Source organism: Lissotriton helveticus, chromosome 7, assembly GCF_964261635.1.
Source record: "Lissotriton helveticus chromosome 7, aLisHel1.1, whole genome shotgun sequence".
Taxonomy (NCBI): Eukaryota; Metazoa; Chordata; class Amphibia; order Caudata; family Salamandridae; genus Lissotriton; species Lissotriton helveticus.
In genome coordinates this window covers 131,518,425-131,537,389 of record NC_136068.1, presented here as the reverse complement: position 1 = coordinate 131,537,389, position 18,965 = coordinate 131,518,425, and the positions used below count along the sequence as shown (strand labels likewise).

Here is an 18,965-nt window from a genome sequence, read left to right as displayed (position 1 = left end):
TATGATCGCCAGATGTGGTCGGACATCGCCACATACTTGGATTTCTTCCCAGAAAGCAAAAAGTCAGAGGCTACTGGGATCTTAGAGGAAGGGGAAAGATCAGCATTAGAGGTAATAGACTGCACAATGACATTGCATCCAGAGTGTTCCGGCAGTTCGCAGGATCAGCTGTTCTTCGACGCCAGGGTTTTCTCAAAACCACGTCATTCCAACCAGAAGTCCAAACTAAAATTCTTGCTATGCCCTTTGGCAACTTGTTATTTGGTAAGCTCATAGATGACACCCTACAGGTAATAACATTGGGCATTGAAACAGCTAGGTCCTAGGAACTCTATAGTTCCGTAAGACTCCTTTTCATGGAGCTCGTGGGCAAGAAACATACTTGTATCGCAGAGGGTACCAGAAATATCAACCACAGAAATACGATCAGCCCATTCGGCCCGCCTATAAACCGCACCAGCCATTTCGAGCCCTGCCATCAGCAGCCTATTCCAGACAGCTGAGAAGACAGGCTGCTTCTGCCAGAGGTACCAGCAGACAACAGTGACCAACTCAAAGTTCCAGTTACACCACGTATACCTCATCAGTCAGTGGTAGCCAGATGTTCCCAATACCTAGATCAGTGGAGCAAAATCAATCCAGAAAAATGGGTCCTGGATCTCCTCACCTATGGCCATACCCTGGAGTTCATTCAGATTCCTCCTCCTACTCCACCAACAAAATTCTTGCCATCTCACCTTCATCTTCTTTGCAAGAAGGTATTGGCTATGTTGGCAAAGGGGGGCATAGATCAGGTTCAGCATTCTCAAAGGAAATGGGTTTTACTGCAGTTTCTTCCTAGTAAGAAAGACATCAGGGGAATGGCGCCCTATTCTGGATCAACGATAAAGGTGCAGCCCCTAGATAGGGGTTGTCCCCCAATGCACAGCGTGAGTAGGCAAATAAAGCTTGTATCAAGATTGTTCAAGGTGCAAAGTCAAGAAACGTGAATCAATCCGTTTTCAATAATTCTTTAGTGATCACTAGTCATCAATGATCATTCATTTCTCAGAACAGTTCATCATATATATCACATAATCATCTTTTATAGGTTGTTCTGTAATCCCAATGCATTTCGGGCACTACATGTGCCCTTCGTCAGGGGTCATTCTATAAACAAAGGATGAAAGAAATAGTCTTAGTAAGGAAAGACTCTCGCTAGTCTAAATAAATATATAATAAACATCATCCGGGTAATCATCAGGTCAATAAAGATACAATCTGGAATAAACAAACTGTGACTCAATGTGAGAGAGATATCATGCAAAGTGGTATCAAAGTAATCACGAGTGTGAACGGCTGAGAATCGTGGGGTGAATAGAAGATGTGCCGAAGAGTAGAGGTGAACAAACACACAATAATCGATAATTGAAAATGTGCCAGTGAAAAGAAGTAAAATAGAGAATGAACTTAGCCCCCGTTAGACCGCGAGCGGGTTAGACGTGCAGATAACTAGCGCGGATGTGAAATGCAAATAATCAAAAATCTCACATGGTCAACAAGATCGTATGGATGCTGAAGTTTCTGTAAAAAGCGTGCCAAAGATTAGGTTAAGGGACGTGTTGCCATGGAATGAATTTGTACATGCGTCTAAGTCAAATGGTACTTACTAAATGATATGTGATCAACGGTGTGTATTGCCAGGCTCTGAAACGCCGAGAGTAGTGTGTCCGGGTGTATGATAGACGGGTTAGTGGATGCGCTAAAGTAACAAACGTGGGTGTAGCCATAGAAAGAGGACATCGCGGTGCAAGGTAAATGAGCGCCATATTGGAATGGAGTCAGAAAAATGAAGAAACGTGAAAGGATAATGCGTGAAGCAAAAACACATATTGGTGAAAAGGGTGAAATATGGAAAGGATAAAACAAGCTACACATAATACATAAATGAGCAAAAACTCAAACATGCATGGAAAATTATTTGAAGAAACGGATGAACAGTATCACAGGTAATATAAAAATTCCATGCGATCATTAAGCCCATTAGGCTGCATTGTGCACAAATAACAAATACATTGATTTTCTCTTTGTAGTAGTCTATTTTTGTTGTGAACATCTTCTCTGGGTTTGATAACCTCTAGAATGAGGAATTTCAATTGTGAAACATGTCTTTTTTTTTCTGCGAAATGAGTCGCCACAGTGGATCTCTAGTTGTTTGTGCGAATATTGCTTTTGTGTTCCACGATGCGTGTGCGTATTTTCCTTTCAGTGTGTCCCACATAACATGCCCCGCATATGCACTTCAGCATATATATGGTGATAGCAGTGTTGCATGTGGCATTAACTTTCAGTTTGATGGCTGTGCCTTTTATTGGATGGTTCATAACATTGCCTGGAATGTTATTATGACAACTGCTGCAATTATAGCAAGGTAACAATCCTTTATATTGAGTGGACTGAGAATCATCTGGTGATTGATTGAGCAAATCTTTCAAATTCTGACCCCTGGTGTATGCAAAAATAGGTGTATTGTCAAAGAGTCCCTTAAAATCTGGTTCATTAGTAAGTAATGGCCAATGTTTCAATATCATGTTCCGAAACTTGTTGCTGGCGGTTGAGTATTTGGACACTACAACCATCTGGTCTTTGGGTTCTTTTTGTTTGAATTTCAGTAGGTCTTGTCTTTTGAAAGTATGACATCTATTTTTGGCAGTTTCCAAAATCCGATCTGGATAGCCTTGGTGTTTGAATCTAGTCAGCATGGTCTCCATTTGTGTTACACATTCAGAATCAGATGAAACGATGCGTTTAACATGCAGGAGTTGAGAAAATGGCAAGTTGTTTTTTAATCCTGGTCTGTGAAAGCTGTTGTAGTGTAGGATGCTGTTTCGATCAGTGGGTTTACGGAACAAGTTCGTAGAAAATTTGCCATCTGTGATTTGAATTTGAACATCCAGAAAATGGATTGACTGTTGATTGTACTCCCCAGGTGAATTGTATCCGTTCATCAATATTATTCATTTGATGTAAGAAATGCTTAAGGGTGTCCTCAGTCCTGGGGGAATGCTTTTTTGAATAGATGGTCCAAGATTTTTGACTACGCTTTTCCCCTGATCCCTCTTATGCCCAGGCTTCTCAGGAAAATGAAAATGGAACCATGCCTGTTGATACTCATTGCTCCACAATGGCCCAGACAACACTGGTTTATAGAGCTCCTCATGTTTGAGAACAACCACATTCAGTAAATGAACAACATGCAGATCCTTCATCCAGACCCGATTTCTCTGCATTTATCAGCTTGACTCATGAACACCATGAGCTCGGGCACCTAGTTATTTCTGAGGGCTTTAAGAATATCCTTGAAGGCCAGAACTGACTCTAAAAACAAAACATATTACCTCAAATGGAAACAGTTTTGTTTATGGTGCAAGAAATCTAATGTATGTCCTATCACATCGCCTCCATTTGCCATCTCTAGCCAAATCTAGCCTGGTGCATTCTTCTCTTTAAGGTGCATTTAGCTGCTATTTCAAGGTACAGACTAACCTTGGGGGATCTCCTTCCTTGTGCTCTTGCAGATTAATTGTTCAGTATCTTAAAGGACTGTTCAGAGTATGTCCTCCAATAAAGTCGCCGCCACCTGCTTGGCAGCTTAATATTGTACTATCCCAATTGATAGAAAAAAGCCATATGAACCTATCCACAAGACGAGTGAGCAAACTCTTAAGCAATGACTATTAAGGAACCTTTTCTGCAATTCAAAGATAGCATGGTAATTCTCCGTACTAAACCTAAATTCATACTGAAGGTTCTTATGGATTTTCATCTCAACCAACCAGTTATTTATTTATTTTTTTTAAACAATTTTTATTGGTTTGACAACGGGTAATACGCCGTATTGGTAAGTATCATAACAGTCATAATCATCTGCATTCCACAAGGTGGTCACTAGTTAAGCAATATTTTCAACAGGAAAGTCTATTGTCTCATCTTCATACAGTTCTTTCCCTCAGTTTCAGTGCAATCCTTGCGTGAATGCCGAATAAGTGTCTATTAACAGCTATCCCCCCCCCCGGCCCCAACTAACCGCAGTCACCCCTAACCGTACCCCCCTCCCCCGTCATCTCCCACCATCCCCCACCCCCCACCCGGCGTGTCATAGTGTCCCCCCACTGAAGTGTGAATGATCCTATATCCCTGAGCGTGTCAAGCAATGGGACCAATGGAAGCACCGTGGAACGAAGCGTCTCACCTGCGGGTAAGGGCAGCATTTTGTCGTCAGAACACGATGGAGCTCTAGTCAGCACAACAATATACTATAGTGGGCGCGCCTCGGGGCTAAGCGCTGGGGCATCAACATCCTCATCCTCAGGGGTTGCATGACCAGTTCCATGACCAGTCTTCCCCAGGCTCTCGCCCCCTCCAACGCTTGTTCATTACCCGTTCTGTGTGCAATTTGTAGTCGGACTGCACTCTCGCAGTCTGCCCACTTTCGAAGTTCAACCCTCCATTAATCTAAACTGGGGCCCTTTTTCGCTTTCCACTCGGAGGTTATAGTTCTCTTGGCTAGTAGGAAACCCAGGTCTATAAACTTGCTAGTGATTTTGTTCTTTGAGTTGTGGGGGAACCAATGGAGGACACAATGTGCCATGGAGGGTTGTGGGTCCCTTTCCGTTACATCCGCCAACAGGGCCGTCACCCCCCTCCAAAAAGTCAAGAGACGGGCAATCCCACAACATATGTTTCAAATCAGCTTCAACCATGGCACATCTTGGGCAGGACACTGACTGGGTTGGGAAGTATTTATGCAAACGAACTGATGTTAAGTATGCCCTGTGTAGGATGTGAAAATGCACTAACTGGAAACGCGCATTTTGCGTGCCTTTCCAGGCCTCTCTACTATTCCATTCCATGCCGTGTCTGGGATGTCCTCCCCTATGTCAGTTTCCCACTTCGTCTTTTGGGCTGTCATTGGGGTTAGGGCTTCCTGTGTCATGCGCCTGTATAAGCATGTTAATGCCTTGACGGTGCCCGCAGCAACCACAACATATTGGCAACCCATGGAAGTAGGTGGTTCTGCTAGGCCCGCCTTCCAGTGTTTTCGAACCGCCGTTGTGAGCGCAGTGTGTAGCAAAAAGTCACTCCCCGGTAGCTCATAGCAGTCTCGGCGGTCATCAAACGGTATTAGGGCACAGTCCTCGTATAGGTCGCCTATCGTCGATAAGCCCTGTTATTCCTAGGTCTCCAACCTCTGCCAGGTGCCCCCATGTGGTAAAGCCCTGCACATCTTCAATGGTATATCAGGGGCGTAAGGGGTCCCTATAGACCCTCTTGGCAGGTACCTATTCCAACATTTTCGGACCGTGGTGAATTCCCGGGTAAGGTGCATGTCCCCGAGCGGAAGTCGCAATACTATGCGAGATAGGACCAACAGGGGGACCCGACAGTTCACCTGATTCCCCCTCGCTACCCACTGAGTGAGCCATTGCAGTTGGGCTGCTATGTAATGAGTTTTGTAGTCTGGGACCGCTAGCCCTCCCCCTGTTCGGGGCCGCATGAGTGTGTCGAGAGCCACTCTGCGCCTGCCCGCACCCCACAGAAAAGAGCGGATCATTGCCCTTAGCCTCTTAAAGTAGACTGCTGGGATCCAGATCTGGAGGGTCCGAAAGAAGTATAGTAATCGCGGAAGGGTCACCATTTTGAGTAGCGCCACACGTCCCGCTACCGATAATGGTAAGGTACCCCAGAAGTCAAAGTTCGCCCTGGCTCCCCTGATCGCCTTCCCAACGTTCTCCTCAAGTATATCTTCCTGTTCGTGGTATATCACTGTACCCAAGTAGGGTAGACATCTGTCTTCCCAGTTGACCCGTCAGCGTTCTGAGGGCGAATTCTGCCTTTGCGCACCGGGAAGCGACTCGACTTCGTCCAATTGACCTTCAAGCCAGCTACTGCACTCAGGGCCCGCAGTAGGGACTTGGCTCCTTGCAGTGCCTCTCCTGTATCTGCCAGAAACATTGAGGTCATCCGCATAAAGTGCGATATGGTGGATCTGTCCATAAATGTCTAGGTCTTGGTACGCCCGCCTTAATCGAGCTTGCGCCGCCAGGGGCTCCACCGCCATAGCGAATAATAATGGGGAGAGGAGACACCCTTGCCGCGTGCCCCTCCCCACCTTGCATGCCTCGGAGATCACCCCTCCCGTTCTAACTCTCTCTGGCGGTCGAATCTGCGTATAGCAGAGCCGTCCATCGCACAAAGTCGGGGCGAAGACCTGTTTGCCGCATTACATGAAACAGGTATTCCCAGTCTAGACTGTCGAAGGCTTTTTCGATATCGACAGCGAATACCACCTCAGCATCCACCTCATACGAATTGGCCTCCAAGATGTGCAGGAGCCTTCGTATATTAAGCGCTGTGTTGCGAGCTGGGATGAACCCAGATTGATCAGCATGTATTAGGGTGGCCATGTGAGGAAGCAACCGAGTTGCCAGTATCTTGCTCAGGATTTTGTAGTCTAAGTTGAGCATGGACAGCGAGCGATAGGCCGTTCTATCCCAAGGTTGTTTGCCCGGTTTCAGCAAAGGAATAATGATCGCCTCCCTTGTGGAGTCCGGCAATCTACCTATCTTCCTGGCTTCATTATATAGGCACGCGAGGCGAGGGGCAAGGTCAATGTAAGTGAGATAAAATTCTACTGGGAGGCCATCTGAGCCCGAAGGTTTATTACGGGCCATACTTTTGATGGCGATCCGTACTTCCCGCACCTCAATGTTCCGCCCCAACAGTTTTGCGTCCTCGTCATCCAGCTCTGGCAGGTTCAGTCCCCCCCGTAAAGCTCCGTAAGTCTTCCTCAGATTGAAGCACACGGCTGTGATAAAGCTCTGTGTAGTAATCAAAAAAACAACTTGTTTATCCCCTGTTGATCAAAGCGGGCTATCCCCATCTGGTCTCGCAGCTCCAGTATGATGGCGCCGCGACAAGCCGGATTGGCCAACCAGGCCAGGAGGGCCCCCGACTTATCTCGCTCCGAATGCGCCGGTGTGATATATTTTTTGTAATCAAAGCACCTCAGATGCTCTACATTCGCTGCCACCGCTTCCTTGGCTTCTAGTAATTCCTCCTGCTTAGCCGGATTTTCAGGGCGCTCCTTCTCCAGGGCGCGCAAGCGAGCATCATCTCTCTGAATGTCTTGTAGGAGGACCTTCCGAGTCCCAGCCACCGCCGAAATACACCCCTCCCCCGAACGACCGTTTTACAGGCGTCCCACTCCACAGTCACAGCCCCAGCAGTTCTCTCATTAAACTGGAAATATTCTGCAATAGCCGTGGGAACGGTGAAACGGAAGACTTAATCGTCAAGCGCCTCCGGTCTCAATCTCCAGGTAGGGATTCTAGGGCGCAGCCGCGACCATCCCAACTGGACCAGTAATGGATTATGGTCAGAGATAGTTCTAGTGAGATATTCACTACTGCAAATCTCTCCTTGTACATCTGGGGAGCATAAGAAGGCGTCCAGTCGGACGTGCAACTCGTGCAGGGCGGAGAAAAAGGAGTAATCCCTAATCAATGGGTGTTGGGCCCGCCAAGTGTCCACTAAACCCCAAGTCTGTTGCCAGGTATAGCGCGCCACTGCTAGTTTATGCGCTGGTGCATTCAAGAGGTAGGGGTGTGAACGATCTAGGTCAATATCCGTGATACAATTAAAATCACCCCCAAGTAACAGTGTGTCCTTGCAAGGACTGTCGCTAGCTTGTGTGAGAGAAGAGAGAAAAAGGCAGGTTGGTCCACATTAGGTGCATATAGACATCCCAGCGTAAGGTCTCTCCCATCTAGTTTCCCTTGGAGCACCACATACCTGCCCTCTGGGTCAATCAATTGTGTCGTGCATTGGAAGGGAACCCCAGCTCTAATCCAAATTAATACCCCCCTAGCATATGCAGAATATGTAGTGTAATAGACCTGACCCCTCCAACGGCGTTGTAGAGCTTTCCCTTCTTTCGCAATGAGGTGGGTTTCCTGGAGGAATGCGATGTGTATGCCCCTACGAGTTAAGAATGAGTGTATCTTGTGACGTAGATTCATAGTGTGCATACCCCGTACATTCCATGTGAGACACGTGTAGCCTAATGCGGGTCCCATTGCTTACAATGACATAGACAATATTCCACTCCTCCTACCCCCATGACACGACTGGTTCCCCCAAACAAAACCCCATAAGTAAAACAACCCCAACTCCCCCTCCCCAGGACAGGCACCCAACGAGGCAACCCCATCCAAACAATGAAAATGTGCTTACAAAATCTACCCAGTTAAGGCTGCTTGGAACGTCAACCCGATGACTCCAGATATCCTCTCAACCCCATCCCCCCGATAGACGAATACCTCCATCTAGGCCCCCCCATGGTTCCTGTGGTGTGTCCAGTCGGTCCGCCCCCACATAGGCGAAAAGGACTCCAGGCCCAATAGGCAGCGCAGATACCTTGTGAATCTTGTCCCATTGTTCTTGCTGCCCCCTCATTCAAATACCTCATCCGCCGTTTGCGGGGTAACCACTGGTAGATCTGCATCAGAGAGCCCATGGGCGCTGCTTGAACTAGGGCTCTCCACTCCACTCTTCATGCGCTCCGAATTGTTACTGGCTGGGCTAAGAGCACCTTGGCTGATGGCTGCCACTACTAGTACCGCCTTGTCTCGCTCCTGACGCCAGTCTTTGGGAGAGACGGGCCTCTGCACCGGCAGTGTAGCAGGGGAGCAAATGCGAGGCGAGGTCACAGGTGGCGAACGCGCTCCAGGCTCCCCCCCGGTTTTCAGCCAGTCCCAGGCGGCCTGCGGTGTGAGGAAAAAGTGCGTACCTCCGTCAGCAGATACTCTCAGCCGGGCCGGGAACAGCATTGCATAAGGAAGATGCAGTTGACGCAATTTCCGTTTAACTGCTAAGAAAGAGGCTCTTTGGCGCTGCACCTCTCTGGTGTGGTCCGGGAAGATCATTACCTTGCTGTTCCCAATGTGCAAGTTCTGTAGCTCTCTAGCCCTCTGCAGAATAAATTCTCGGTCTCTGTAATGGAGAAGTCTCACCACCAGCGGGCGGGGTGGGTCCCCTGGTCTGGGCGGGCGAGTTGGTACCCTGTGCGTGCGTTCCAGTGCGAAGAATGGGGATAGGCCCTCCTGCGCCACCTCCGTTTTTATTCATGTCTCCAAGAATTGGACTGCATCAGATCCCTCCTCTCGCTCCGGGACTCCCACTATGCGGAGATTGTTGTGCCTGGAGCGCCCTTCGCTGTCCTCCGCTCTCACTTCCAACACGTGGAACCTCTGCACCACCTCATTCAGCGTCTTCTGCAGGGCTGTGATCGTATCCGGGATGACTTTCAAGGTGGTCTCGTTAGACGCCACTCGCTCCTTGAGTTTCCGGTGGTCATCTTTTAACAGGGAAAGGTCCGAGCTGATGGTATCCATGCTCTTCTCCAAAGCCTCCCTCGAGGCTATGATAGCCTGCATAATGTCACCCAAGGAGGGGTCCCGGGGCCTCGTGGGCGCGCCACCCCCAGGTGCAGAGTCCTCTTCATCCATGGTGTGTCCCGGGTCCTCGATCTGCAACACCTCAAAGCCCTTCTTCTTGGACACTCTGCCCATTCTGAGGACCACAGACGAAAGTAGTTGACCAGCCCAATGGAGTCTATGCACTCACCCGTCCCCGGGCGGGAACCTGGTGTCTCTCCGCAGTCTCAGGCAAATCTGTACGTGGTACTCCACTGGGTGTTCTCCTCCAGTTCTCAGTGTAGGCAAGCCGGCAGCATGCCAGCCACAATAGACCCCAAGTGTTCCACTTCCCGAAACAGCTACGTCCCTCAGCTCCGCAGTGCATAGTAAATTCTGTCAATGTTCCTCAGGTCACGCCAGCCATATAGCCCTCGTGGCTTTCTTCAGTTAAAGTCTCTCGAGGTAGTCTCCTGTACCCTCAATTCAGAGCACCTCCTCGGATTGTCGCCCCCGGTCTCCGCCTTTCACCTTGGCTCCTAGGAGGTCACAGTGGGCACCATGCCGCTCCGGCGTCCGCTGAACTGGTTCTCAGGCCTATGTTCTGCAATGCAGGTCCCATCCGCTATGTGGTCCCCCAGGAGGAGCACACAGGAAGTGGGGAGTCGTAAGGTCAGTTAGCTGTCTCCCCTCTCTAGTCTCAGGGTAGGCACCAGCACCCCCCGCTCACTCCATCTACAATTCAGGGGTTGCTGCTCTTCAGACGCCAATCCGTCAGTTCGCCAACTGCAACGAAATGGGCGCCAACTTACAGCGCGGGCGCCGCCATTTTGGGGTCAGGCACAGGGCAGCCGGGCCGCACAGGAGAACCAAACTACTACATTCAATGTCTCCCCCCCCCCCCCCCCCCCCCCCCTGCGGTAGTCCCCAGGGTCTGTCTCCTACCGGTCGGGTCTCAGTGGCGCTATCGGGGCACTCCCAGGGCCCCCTTGGGACGGTAGGCAACTCTCGGTCAGGCGTTTCTCTCGTCTCCGCCGGCCGCCATTTTGAGCCCCTGTGCCACGGGCCTCACCAAGTGCGGGGAAAAAGTTATTTTGTCCTGTTTGTGGCGCTCGTTAGCGCAGCCCGCTCCTTCCGTTGTGGTCACCAGGCTTTCCGCTCGATATTCCGGGGTCGGGGGCCTGGTATAAATGCCAGGATTAGTGCGGCAGAAGGGCGGTCGCGGAGGAGCTCCAGAGACTGCTGCCGCCTACATCAGCGTCCAAGCCAAGCCCCTCTCAATCAACCAGTTATGCTAAAGACTTTTTTCCAATCCTCAAACGCCAACAGAAACCGCTCTGCATAATCTTGATCTCACCCTTGCTGGTCCCAATGTTGCTCCTTCATCGTTTACCATGTCTGTTGCTGCTGCCAAGTCTTGTTGATGCTCTTGCTGGACACCCACCAACTGTTTCTTGACTATTGACATGAGCGGCTCCTGGTCTACCTCCGCGTCACCTGGTCCCCACTGCTGCAGTGACAAGGTCACCGTCCCCACTCCTGCATCTTCCGACATCCGTGGTCATTGCTCTTCAGTGCCTCCTGGTCACCTCCAAGTGGTATAGACTTTATCCCCTCTGCTTGAAGTTTCTTCTCTTCAAGAATCTACCCTTGGATTCCACCGGACTGCCCAGTCTTCACCAGTGGCATCTTTTCTGAAGTCTACGGCGGTTTCCGACGTCACTTTGCACCTGTGTACCCGGCTTCTCTGGTGTAGGTATCCTGGTTCCTGGGTGGGGTGACTCTTCAACCTTCTATCTTTCACTAGTCAAAAAAACATACTGACACCAGCAAAACGTGGGGGTAACCATGCTAGAAGGATCCTACCTTCCTACAATACCTCTCTTGGGAGCGTTCGAAGGGTGCTGTTGCGTGCTTGGTCATTGTTCAAGTTTTAGGATATTAAGCTGACTTTGCATTGCCATTAATATCTCCGATACTGATACATACTGCTTTACGATGGTACCGTGGGACTTCCACTTCGACGGGGAATGATTCAAGCATGTGAATCTATGAAAATACTGATACTGGAGAACAGGAGTTACAGGTAAGTAGCAAGTTCTTTGAGTGGACCTTTATGCAAGCTTCAGTTTGCTGGGCCTTGCTTCTTGATCTACCTGGTCAGTGGCCTGCTTCTTTCTTCATAGCTTTTTGTGGCTTCCTGGTGACAACAGCAGGGGTTTGCCAGTGCTAAACTTGCTTCTTGTCTTAAGGGGGGGATGAAAAGAAGTAGTCATGTAACTGGCGGACTTGTACCCTGAGTGGTACTCTGTCTCTCTTTCCGAACCCAGATGAAGTACAAAGTCAATGGAGAAGAGGTCCTGTAGTTATGCTACATTGAGGGAGGAGTGTCACTTGCAGGAAGCGAGGCCAACCAAAGCGCAAGCTTCCTACCTTTAAGCCACTCTTCCATTCTACATTATGTACACTGTTTTGGGAATTTCCCATCCAATGCTCGATTTTTGTAAAGCTGCAGAAATAGGTTTACATATAATGATCAATATAGTGTTAATTATCCTGAGAGCAAATTTGCTCGATATTGATCAGTCTCCTGAGTTGTAACTAGCACAGATAATTGGGGTGGTCAGTTGGGTTAAGAGAGCCAAAAGGCTATTTTTAGACACATTGTGATTAAGCAGAATATTGATACCTATTCAACGCACTACTCAAACATCTAGGCTTCTGGCTCAACACTCCAGTAACAGCGGAATGAAGGTTAACATGTTTTTAAGGAACGTCAACTTGCATAGGGATTTATTATGTTCTCCATAGGATGTGATTGACCACCCTGCACATGGAGCCCAAGCTGGCAATGCTCATGTACCATGCTATACACCACATTGTTTCACAAAGAAACAAGTTTGCAAGTCATGGGGTACTGGTGGGATTTCTCATGAGTGCAAGCCTACAATTAACTTTATATAACTGTGTACAGTTTGCAACCATTTTTCAACTAGTTCCAGCTCTCTATAGCCATCTGTTTGCTAAGAAGGCAAAGGACTTTGAGTTTTTGAATAACTTTTTTATTTCTGGTAACACGTTCTTTCTCATTGTGGAAGTCATATATGTTAGACTTAAATTCTGGCTTTCAAAACCTTTTCTTTGCATTTCATTACTAGTTTGAATGATTTCTCCATTTTCTTAGTGCCATTGATGTTGCTGAACACTTCGCATTGAATCAGAGCAGAGTTGAAGATATCACACTTAGAGAAGCTTATGGTGGAGACGTTCTGCATGGTGGTAGCTTTGGTAAGATTCCAACCAGTACTTCTTTTCTTCCTTTACATTGTGTAATTACACTTACTAGCAGTTATATTTCCATTCTTCGGTGAATAAGCATATTTGAACAATTTGAATCATTAAATTTATATGCAGTAATAGAACTGTCCATTTGTCCATATGCTTTTCTTGAGTTAAGTTTTCATGTGCTCCACAAGTCCCCACACAATGTAATATTTGAAGCTCCTTCATGAATTCCATAGTAGAGGTGTGCCAGTTGGTATCATCCAGGACAAGTGAGGTTCTCCATCTTTCTTAAAATTTGTTTTTGTTTAACTCCATTACAAAGTTTAAGTGAATCACGTATGGGTCATTCCATCTAAGCTAAAATCAATTTCTGACATCCGTCCTGGAAAAATCCTAAATGTTATTAGACCAGCAGTTATAGTGACTTAAATAATCTACTCAACGTATTTGTGATGCTCTTGACCCATAAACTGGTTTGAAATTATGTGATCGTGGGTAAATAATTAAATTCATTGTGCCGCCATTTTCTTCATTATCACATATGAGAGCGCCTTCAAATGTACAAGTCAGCACGTCTGCTGTACAAATAACTCTTGTTTGATTTAATTGACAAAACTTTTGTCCATATATAATACAAATCTAGCCACATAGAGCATGCACATGACCCCTGACTTGACACTTAGTTCGTTAACAGCATTTTCATCAGGGCAGGGGCTGGGATGTTTCTTAAATCATGCTTAAAAACTATTATTTCTTATAAATACATAACTAAAGCATGAAGGGGTAGCACACTCATTTGTAATCGGCAGATTTTAATTTGAAATGGCCACAAACGTTCCCACTGATATGTGGCTTTACTGATATAACTATATAGTGTACAAACAATGTTTGGAAATGGAGTTTCTGCAAATGTGTCATTTGCACATCACCAAGTAGAGTGTTCTGGTTTGTTTTGCTCCTATTTGACTCTTTGCATCAAATTTCTTAATTACAAAAAAATTTGCTTTTTTATTTCCTTATTGATTTTGAAATGTTTGTAATATTAAGTTACAGATTATTTTATTGTGGTGTTAGAGAAAAATAACTACCTTCAGACAGCTCACTTTAAAAAAGACCTCTAACTCTTGTAAGAGAGAGAAAAATAAACCTCTGTTTCCAACAATTAGTTAAAAGACAAACTGACATTTGACCTCTTTCCTTAAACAGACAAAAAATGTCAAGACAAAAACAAGATTTAATGGCATCTTTATTGCTCATTCACTTTCTGAATGAACAGAATACCCGTTTCTCTTCAGGGGATCCTCATCAATAGTCATAAGCACTGAATAGTCCAGCCCATGTGGGGGGACCCTGGAGCATATAGAAAAATATGTATGGAAATAAATGTATGTTAATGCATGTTTAACCAAATCTAAGGAATAGTCTTGTGGAAACCTAAATCTATATCTATATCTATATATCTATCTATCTATCTATCTATCTATCTATCTATATATATATATATATATATATACACAATTATATATGCAGCCTAAACGTCAAATTAGCCTCAAATATGCCATTTGTCATTTAAAATAAAACATATAGCAACATTTCCATGACACAGAGAAATGTACTCTTAACTTGTTTGAACATAGCCTTTATTTGCAAGGAAAAAAGGCATGGTAATAGCAGGCAGATTAGCCCAGACGGCTGCATACAGAACACTCATCAAAAAAACTGGTGACTTGCCTTTAAGACCTCCAGGCTCCCATCATGCCCTACTGGTGACAGTTAGATCAGTTCTTTTTCCGGCTCCTTCTGTGAGGATCCTGGAGCTTTGAGCTAGTCAGTTATTGACTTAGTCACTAATTGATATTTTGAGGAAATGTTGTTACTTCATTCGACGTTTTTTAGTACTAGCTGTAGTACTCTAACATTTTTTCTTCTCTTCCTTCACTGATATTTTTTAGTCCGAAATGCCAGCTGTGTTTAACAAGTGTCCTTCGTGTGGGAAGAAAATGGCTAAATCCGACCCACACTCTGTCTGTATTGTGTGCTTACAATCTTCACACAGACCAGACAAGTGTTAATATTGCCAGCAGTTTTCTAGAAGGACCCTTAGAGACAGGGAAAGGATCAAGCTGCATGCCTTGCAGGAGAGGAAAAGGATCCACAAGTGGCCTAGAAGGTAACAAACATCCTTCTAAAGAGCCCTCCTCTCAAGTTTGGTATGAGCTTAGAAAAAGAGGTGAAAAAAGAAGACGTTGGTCTGCTTTGCTGTAGCCGGAGAGAAGATCAGCGTCAAAGATGCATTTATGCTGCCTGTCTGCTTCCAAGTCGTCGACAGGAAGACCTTTGCCACGGTCAGCGTCGAAAGAACAATCGTCGACAACGCAGTCAACACCAGACCTGTCAAAACCAAGTAAGTCTAAGTCTAGACTTCAAGCGTTAACTACTCACGACCGACGTCGATTGTTCATAGTCGACAGTCCAGGTCCGGGTTCACCTCCGATGGCAGAACAGACGCTCAATGTCGAAGTCACACCGAAGGCACCAATATGAGCTGTCTCCATCAAGGTCTCCTCTGCCGATGTCAAAGACACCACCACTGTCGGATGCCACAGAGGTCGAAATCACCCCTGACGTCGAGTCATGGGCGAATAGGTTGACTGCGCCGACGCCAGGGTGAAATTGATTGACATCGAGAATGTCGCCGTCGAAGATTGCCGCCGAGGCCACTGTCCTCTCACACATCTCCACCGGCAAAGAGACCGATTGGCTTGTTCACTTGTACCGACAGCGAGAGATCCTTCGACGCAGAGGGACATTCAAGTGGTGGAGTCTCAGGAACCGACATCACAACGGTCGACGTAGAGGAGCGCATCATCTTCTCTGGGCCTGAGAATTGTGCAGATCACGCCGGAGGGGTCCCCGGCTTGAGAACTGCACACACAATCTTGATCAACATAGCCCCGAGATGGATGAGGACTGTGAAAGAGTGGAGAGTGCTAAGACGTAGTCCAGGGTCCGACTACTCTCAAATATATTCCCCATCTCAAACATCTGGTAGAGGGGTGCATCAACCGACACCAGCCACAAGGTCACCTTGGGGACCTCCAAAGCAACAATCTCCAGCTCTAAGGAGATGTCGATTGCGGACACCTCTGAGGTGCTCCCAGAGTAGATCCCAACACTCCCATTTCTCAAGGCCTCGGGAGCGTAGACACAGGTCTCCATTGTGGTCTACAAACACTTCCAGATCCTTGGTGGAGATTATTCCTCTACTTTGTCTGCCACTCTTCTGCCAGAGTGTCACCAGTGGATGACCCCATTACTTTCAACGAGGTCCTATGAAACATTGAGATTCCGTCTACGACCCCTTAGGCATCAGTCCTCTTTGAAACCTTTCATCATAGGTTGTCCTCTAAACCTCTGCTCCCCTTGTTCCCCGGTTCACTGGAACCGACTCTTCTTATCTTTCTCATTCCTGTGTCAATAGGAGCAGGGCCACTGAGCCTAATCAAAAAGTAGAGAGCCCCAGATCAGGAACCACTGTTCCTAAGGCTCGACCCTCCACCGGCCTCTGTGATAGTGTCAGCAGCAAGGAAAGCCCGTTCAGGTGTATCGTTCTCCACTATCCCTCTTGACAAAGACAGCAAGGCAATGGACTCTATTGGAAATAGTATGTGTAGCACCTCCGCCTCCTATATGAAGCTCCCTAGCGCCTCTGCACTCCTGGGGTGATATGACCCTTCACTGTGGGTCTCCCTCTCAAGGTTCACAGACAAACTGACCAAAGAAGACCGGACGGATTTCCAAGAGATCCTACAGGAAGGAGGACTCGTAGCGAACCAGGTCATAAGTGCAGCAGTCGATGCATCAGATCCAGCGTCACATGGCTATTTGCATGGCATCTGTGCTAGGCGCTCCTCCTGGCTGAGACTCACGGGTCTAAATCCTGAGACCCAACACAGGATTCTGAATCTGCCCTTTAACAGAACTTCACTTTTCGGCACTCACGCAGATGGCGAGATGTCCAGAAAGAGATCAGAGCTTGACACTGTCCTTTTGACCGCCGCCAATACTAACAGAGGGTTAAAACCCCTCACTGTTCATTGCAACAACATTATTCCACATCTTACTATCAACAGCACTGACCTGGACGCTTCCAGCAAGCAACCCCCTCTGCTAAACAGCTGCCAAAGCTGTGAGACATTGCTTCCCCAGCTCTGGGGAGGGGGGGTGTATCATGTTTAATTTGGACAAGTGGTACAAAATCACAAGGGACATTGGGTGCTCGATATTGTGCGGGATGAGTACTCAATCAGAATCAAGTCCCCCTCCACCTGCAATACCTCCTCGGAGATCAGCAGTACATCAGCTAAAGCTACTCCTGGCGGAGGTATTCATCTTGTTACAGAAGCAGGCTATCGAAAAAGTTCCTTGGCTCCAACATCGACAGGAGCTTTATTCTTGTTACTTCTTGGTTCCAAAGAAAGGCCCAACCAAGGAGTACAGACCTATACTCAATCTCAGACTTTTAAACAAGTTTGTCCTCAAAGAAAGATTTAGGATGTTGGCACTACACCAAATTGTTCCTCAAATCTAACAAGTAGACTGGATATGCACCCTAGACCTTCAGTACGTTTATTTTCATATCCCAATTTTCTGAAAGCACCGGATGTTTCTGCGATTGAAGGTAGCATCAGATCATTTCCTGCACAAAGTCCTCCCTCTCGGCTCAAATCAACCCCTGCACGTTTTCAAAATGCATGGCGTTGGTAGCGGTTTTTCTGCAAATGTTTATCTACTCATATCGACTGGCTGCTCAAGAGAGCTTCTCCCAGTCTTCTGCAACAACACCTGCAATCCTTCATTGAAGTTCTAAATCGTGGGTCTGTGCGGAAACTACCAGAATTCCCTTCTCAATCCAACTCGGAGAATCCACTACTTAGGCACGACTCTAGACTCTGCAAATGTAAGCACGTGTCCTTCGAAGGAGAGTCTATCCTCAAGCATCCAAAAATGTTGCACAATTCTCCACACACCTCATCCCATGGCCAGACCAGTATCCTCTCTGCTGGGCTCAGTGGCATCCTGCATATTCATCGTTCCCAATGCCAGACCGAAGATGAGACCTTTAAAACAGGCATTAAAGGATCAGTGATCTCAAGTGTCCAACCGCTGGGAGGATACCATACCTCTTCCCCACGCAGTCAAAATCTCACTGAGACGGTTGGTGCAGAGTCATTTGTTGAAATGAGTCCCGTTTCACCAGGAACTCACCGTCAGACGCTTCCCGCCAAGGTTGGGGAGCCCACATGGGCCCTCTTCAGATACAGGGGATGTGGGTCAAGAAGGAACAAACCTACCAAATCAATATGTTGGAACTAAGAGCTGTACAACGGGCGCTCAAAGCATTCTTCCCCTCCATACAGACATGCTCCCTGTTGGGTCAGACAGACAATACCACAACTATGTACTATCCGAACAAACGGGAGGGCCCAGATCCAGGCCTCTATCAGGGGAGGCTCAAACGATTTGGAAGTGGCTACTGGCGAGGAAGCTGACCAAATCGGCAATTCACCTCCCAGGTACTCAACGTACACGCGGACGCGTTAAGACACAACTTCGTCGAACCGCACAACTGTGTGCTAAAAGAAGAGGTAGCATATAATATTTTACATAGATGGGGTTATCCAGACACTGATCTGCTTGCAGATGCAACAAACGCAAAATGCTGCACCTTTGCATCCAGGTACCCTCAACAAGGCTCCAGAGGGCATGCTCTTTTGATCGACTGGTCAGAGATGTTACTTTACGCTTTTTCACCAATCCCTCTCATACCACTGGTGATCAACAAACTTTACAGATCCAGGACCGAGCTGGTACTGATTGCGCCAGAGTGGTCTCACCAGTGGTGGTATCCGGATCTTCTTCCTCTTTCCAAGGCGCCACACAGGAGGTTACCATGCCATCCAGATCTGATAACCAAGTTTTGAGGGAAGGTGTTTCATCCCAACCTTTCATCACTGAGATTGATGGCATGGCTCCTGAGTTCTTCCAATATGGACATCTAGGCCTCTCGCCAGACTGTATGCATATTCTGAAGGAAGCGAGGAGGCCTTAGGCAAGGAAATCATATGCTTTCAAATGGAAGCGATTTTTATTTGTGGGGTATTGGCAATGGACGTAATCCCATTCTTGGTCAGGAAAATGTTATGCTCCCATACCTTTTGTACT

General features: G+C 47.2%; 1 protein-coding gene across 6 annotated transcripts in view; it reads left to right on the top strand.

Moving 5' to 3' along the window:
- The window catches only part of RAD21L1 (RAD21 cohesin complex component like 1), a 1,165,932-nt gene that overhangs the window by 699,601 nt on the left and 447,366 nt on the right, over positions 1-18,965 (top strand). For all 6 annotated transcript variants that reach the window (XM_078651710.1, XM_078651707.1, XM_078651709.1 and 3 more), the window contains one exon: positions 12,640-12,743. In XM_078651710.1, the coding sequence (XP_078507836.1) occupies positions 12,640-12,743 (104 nt within the window). The remainder of the gene's footprint in view (positions 1-12,639; positions 12,744-18,965) is intronic.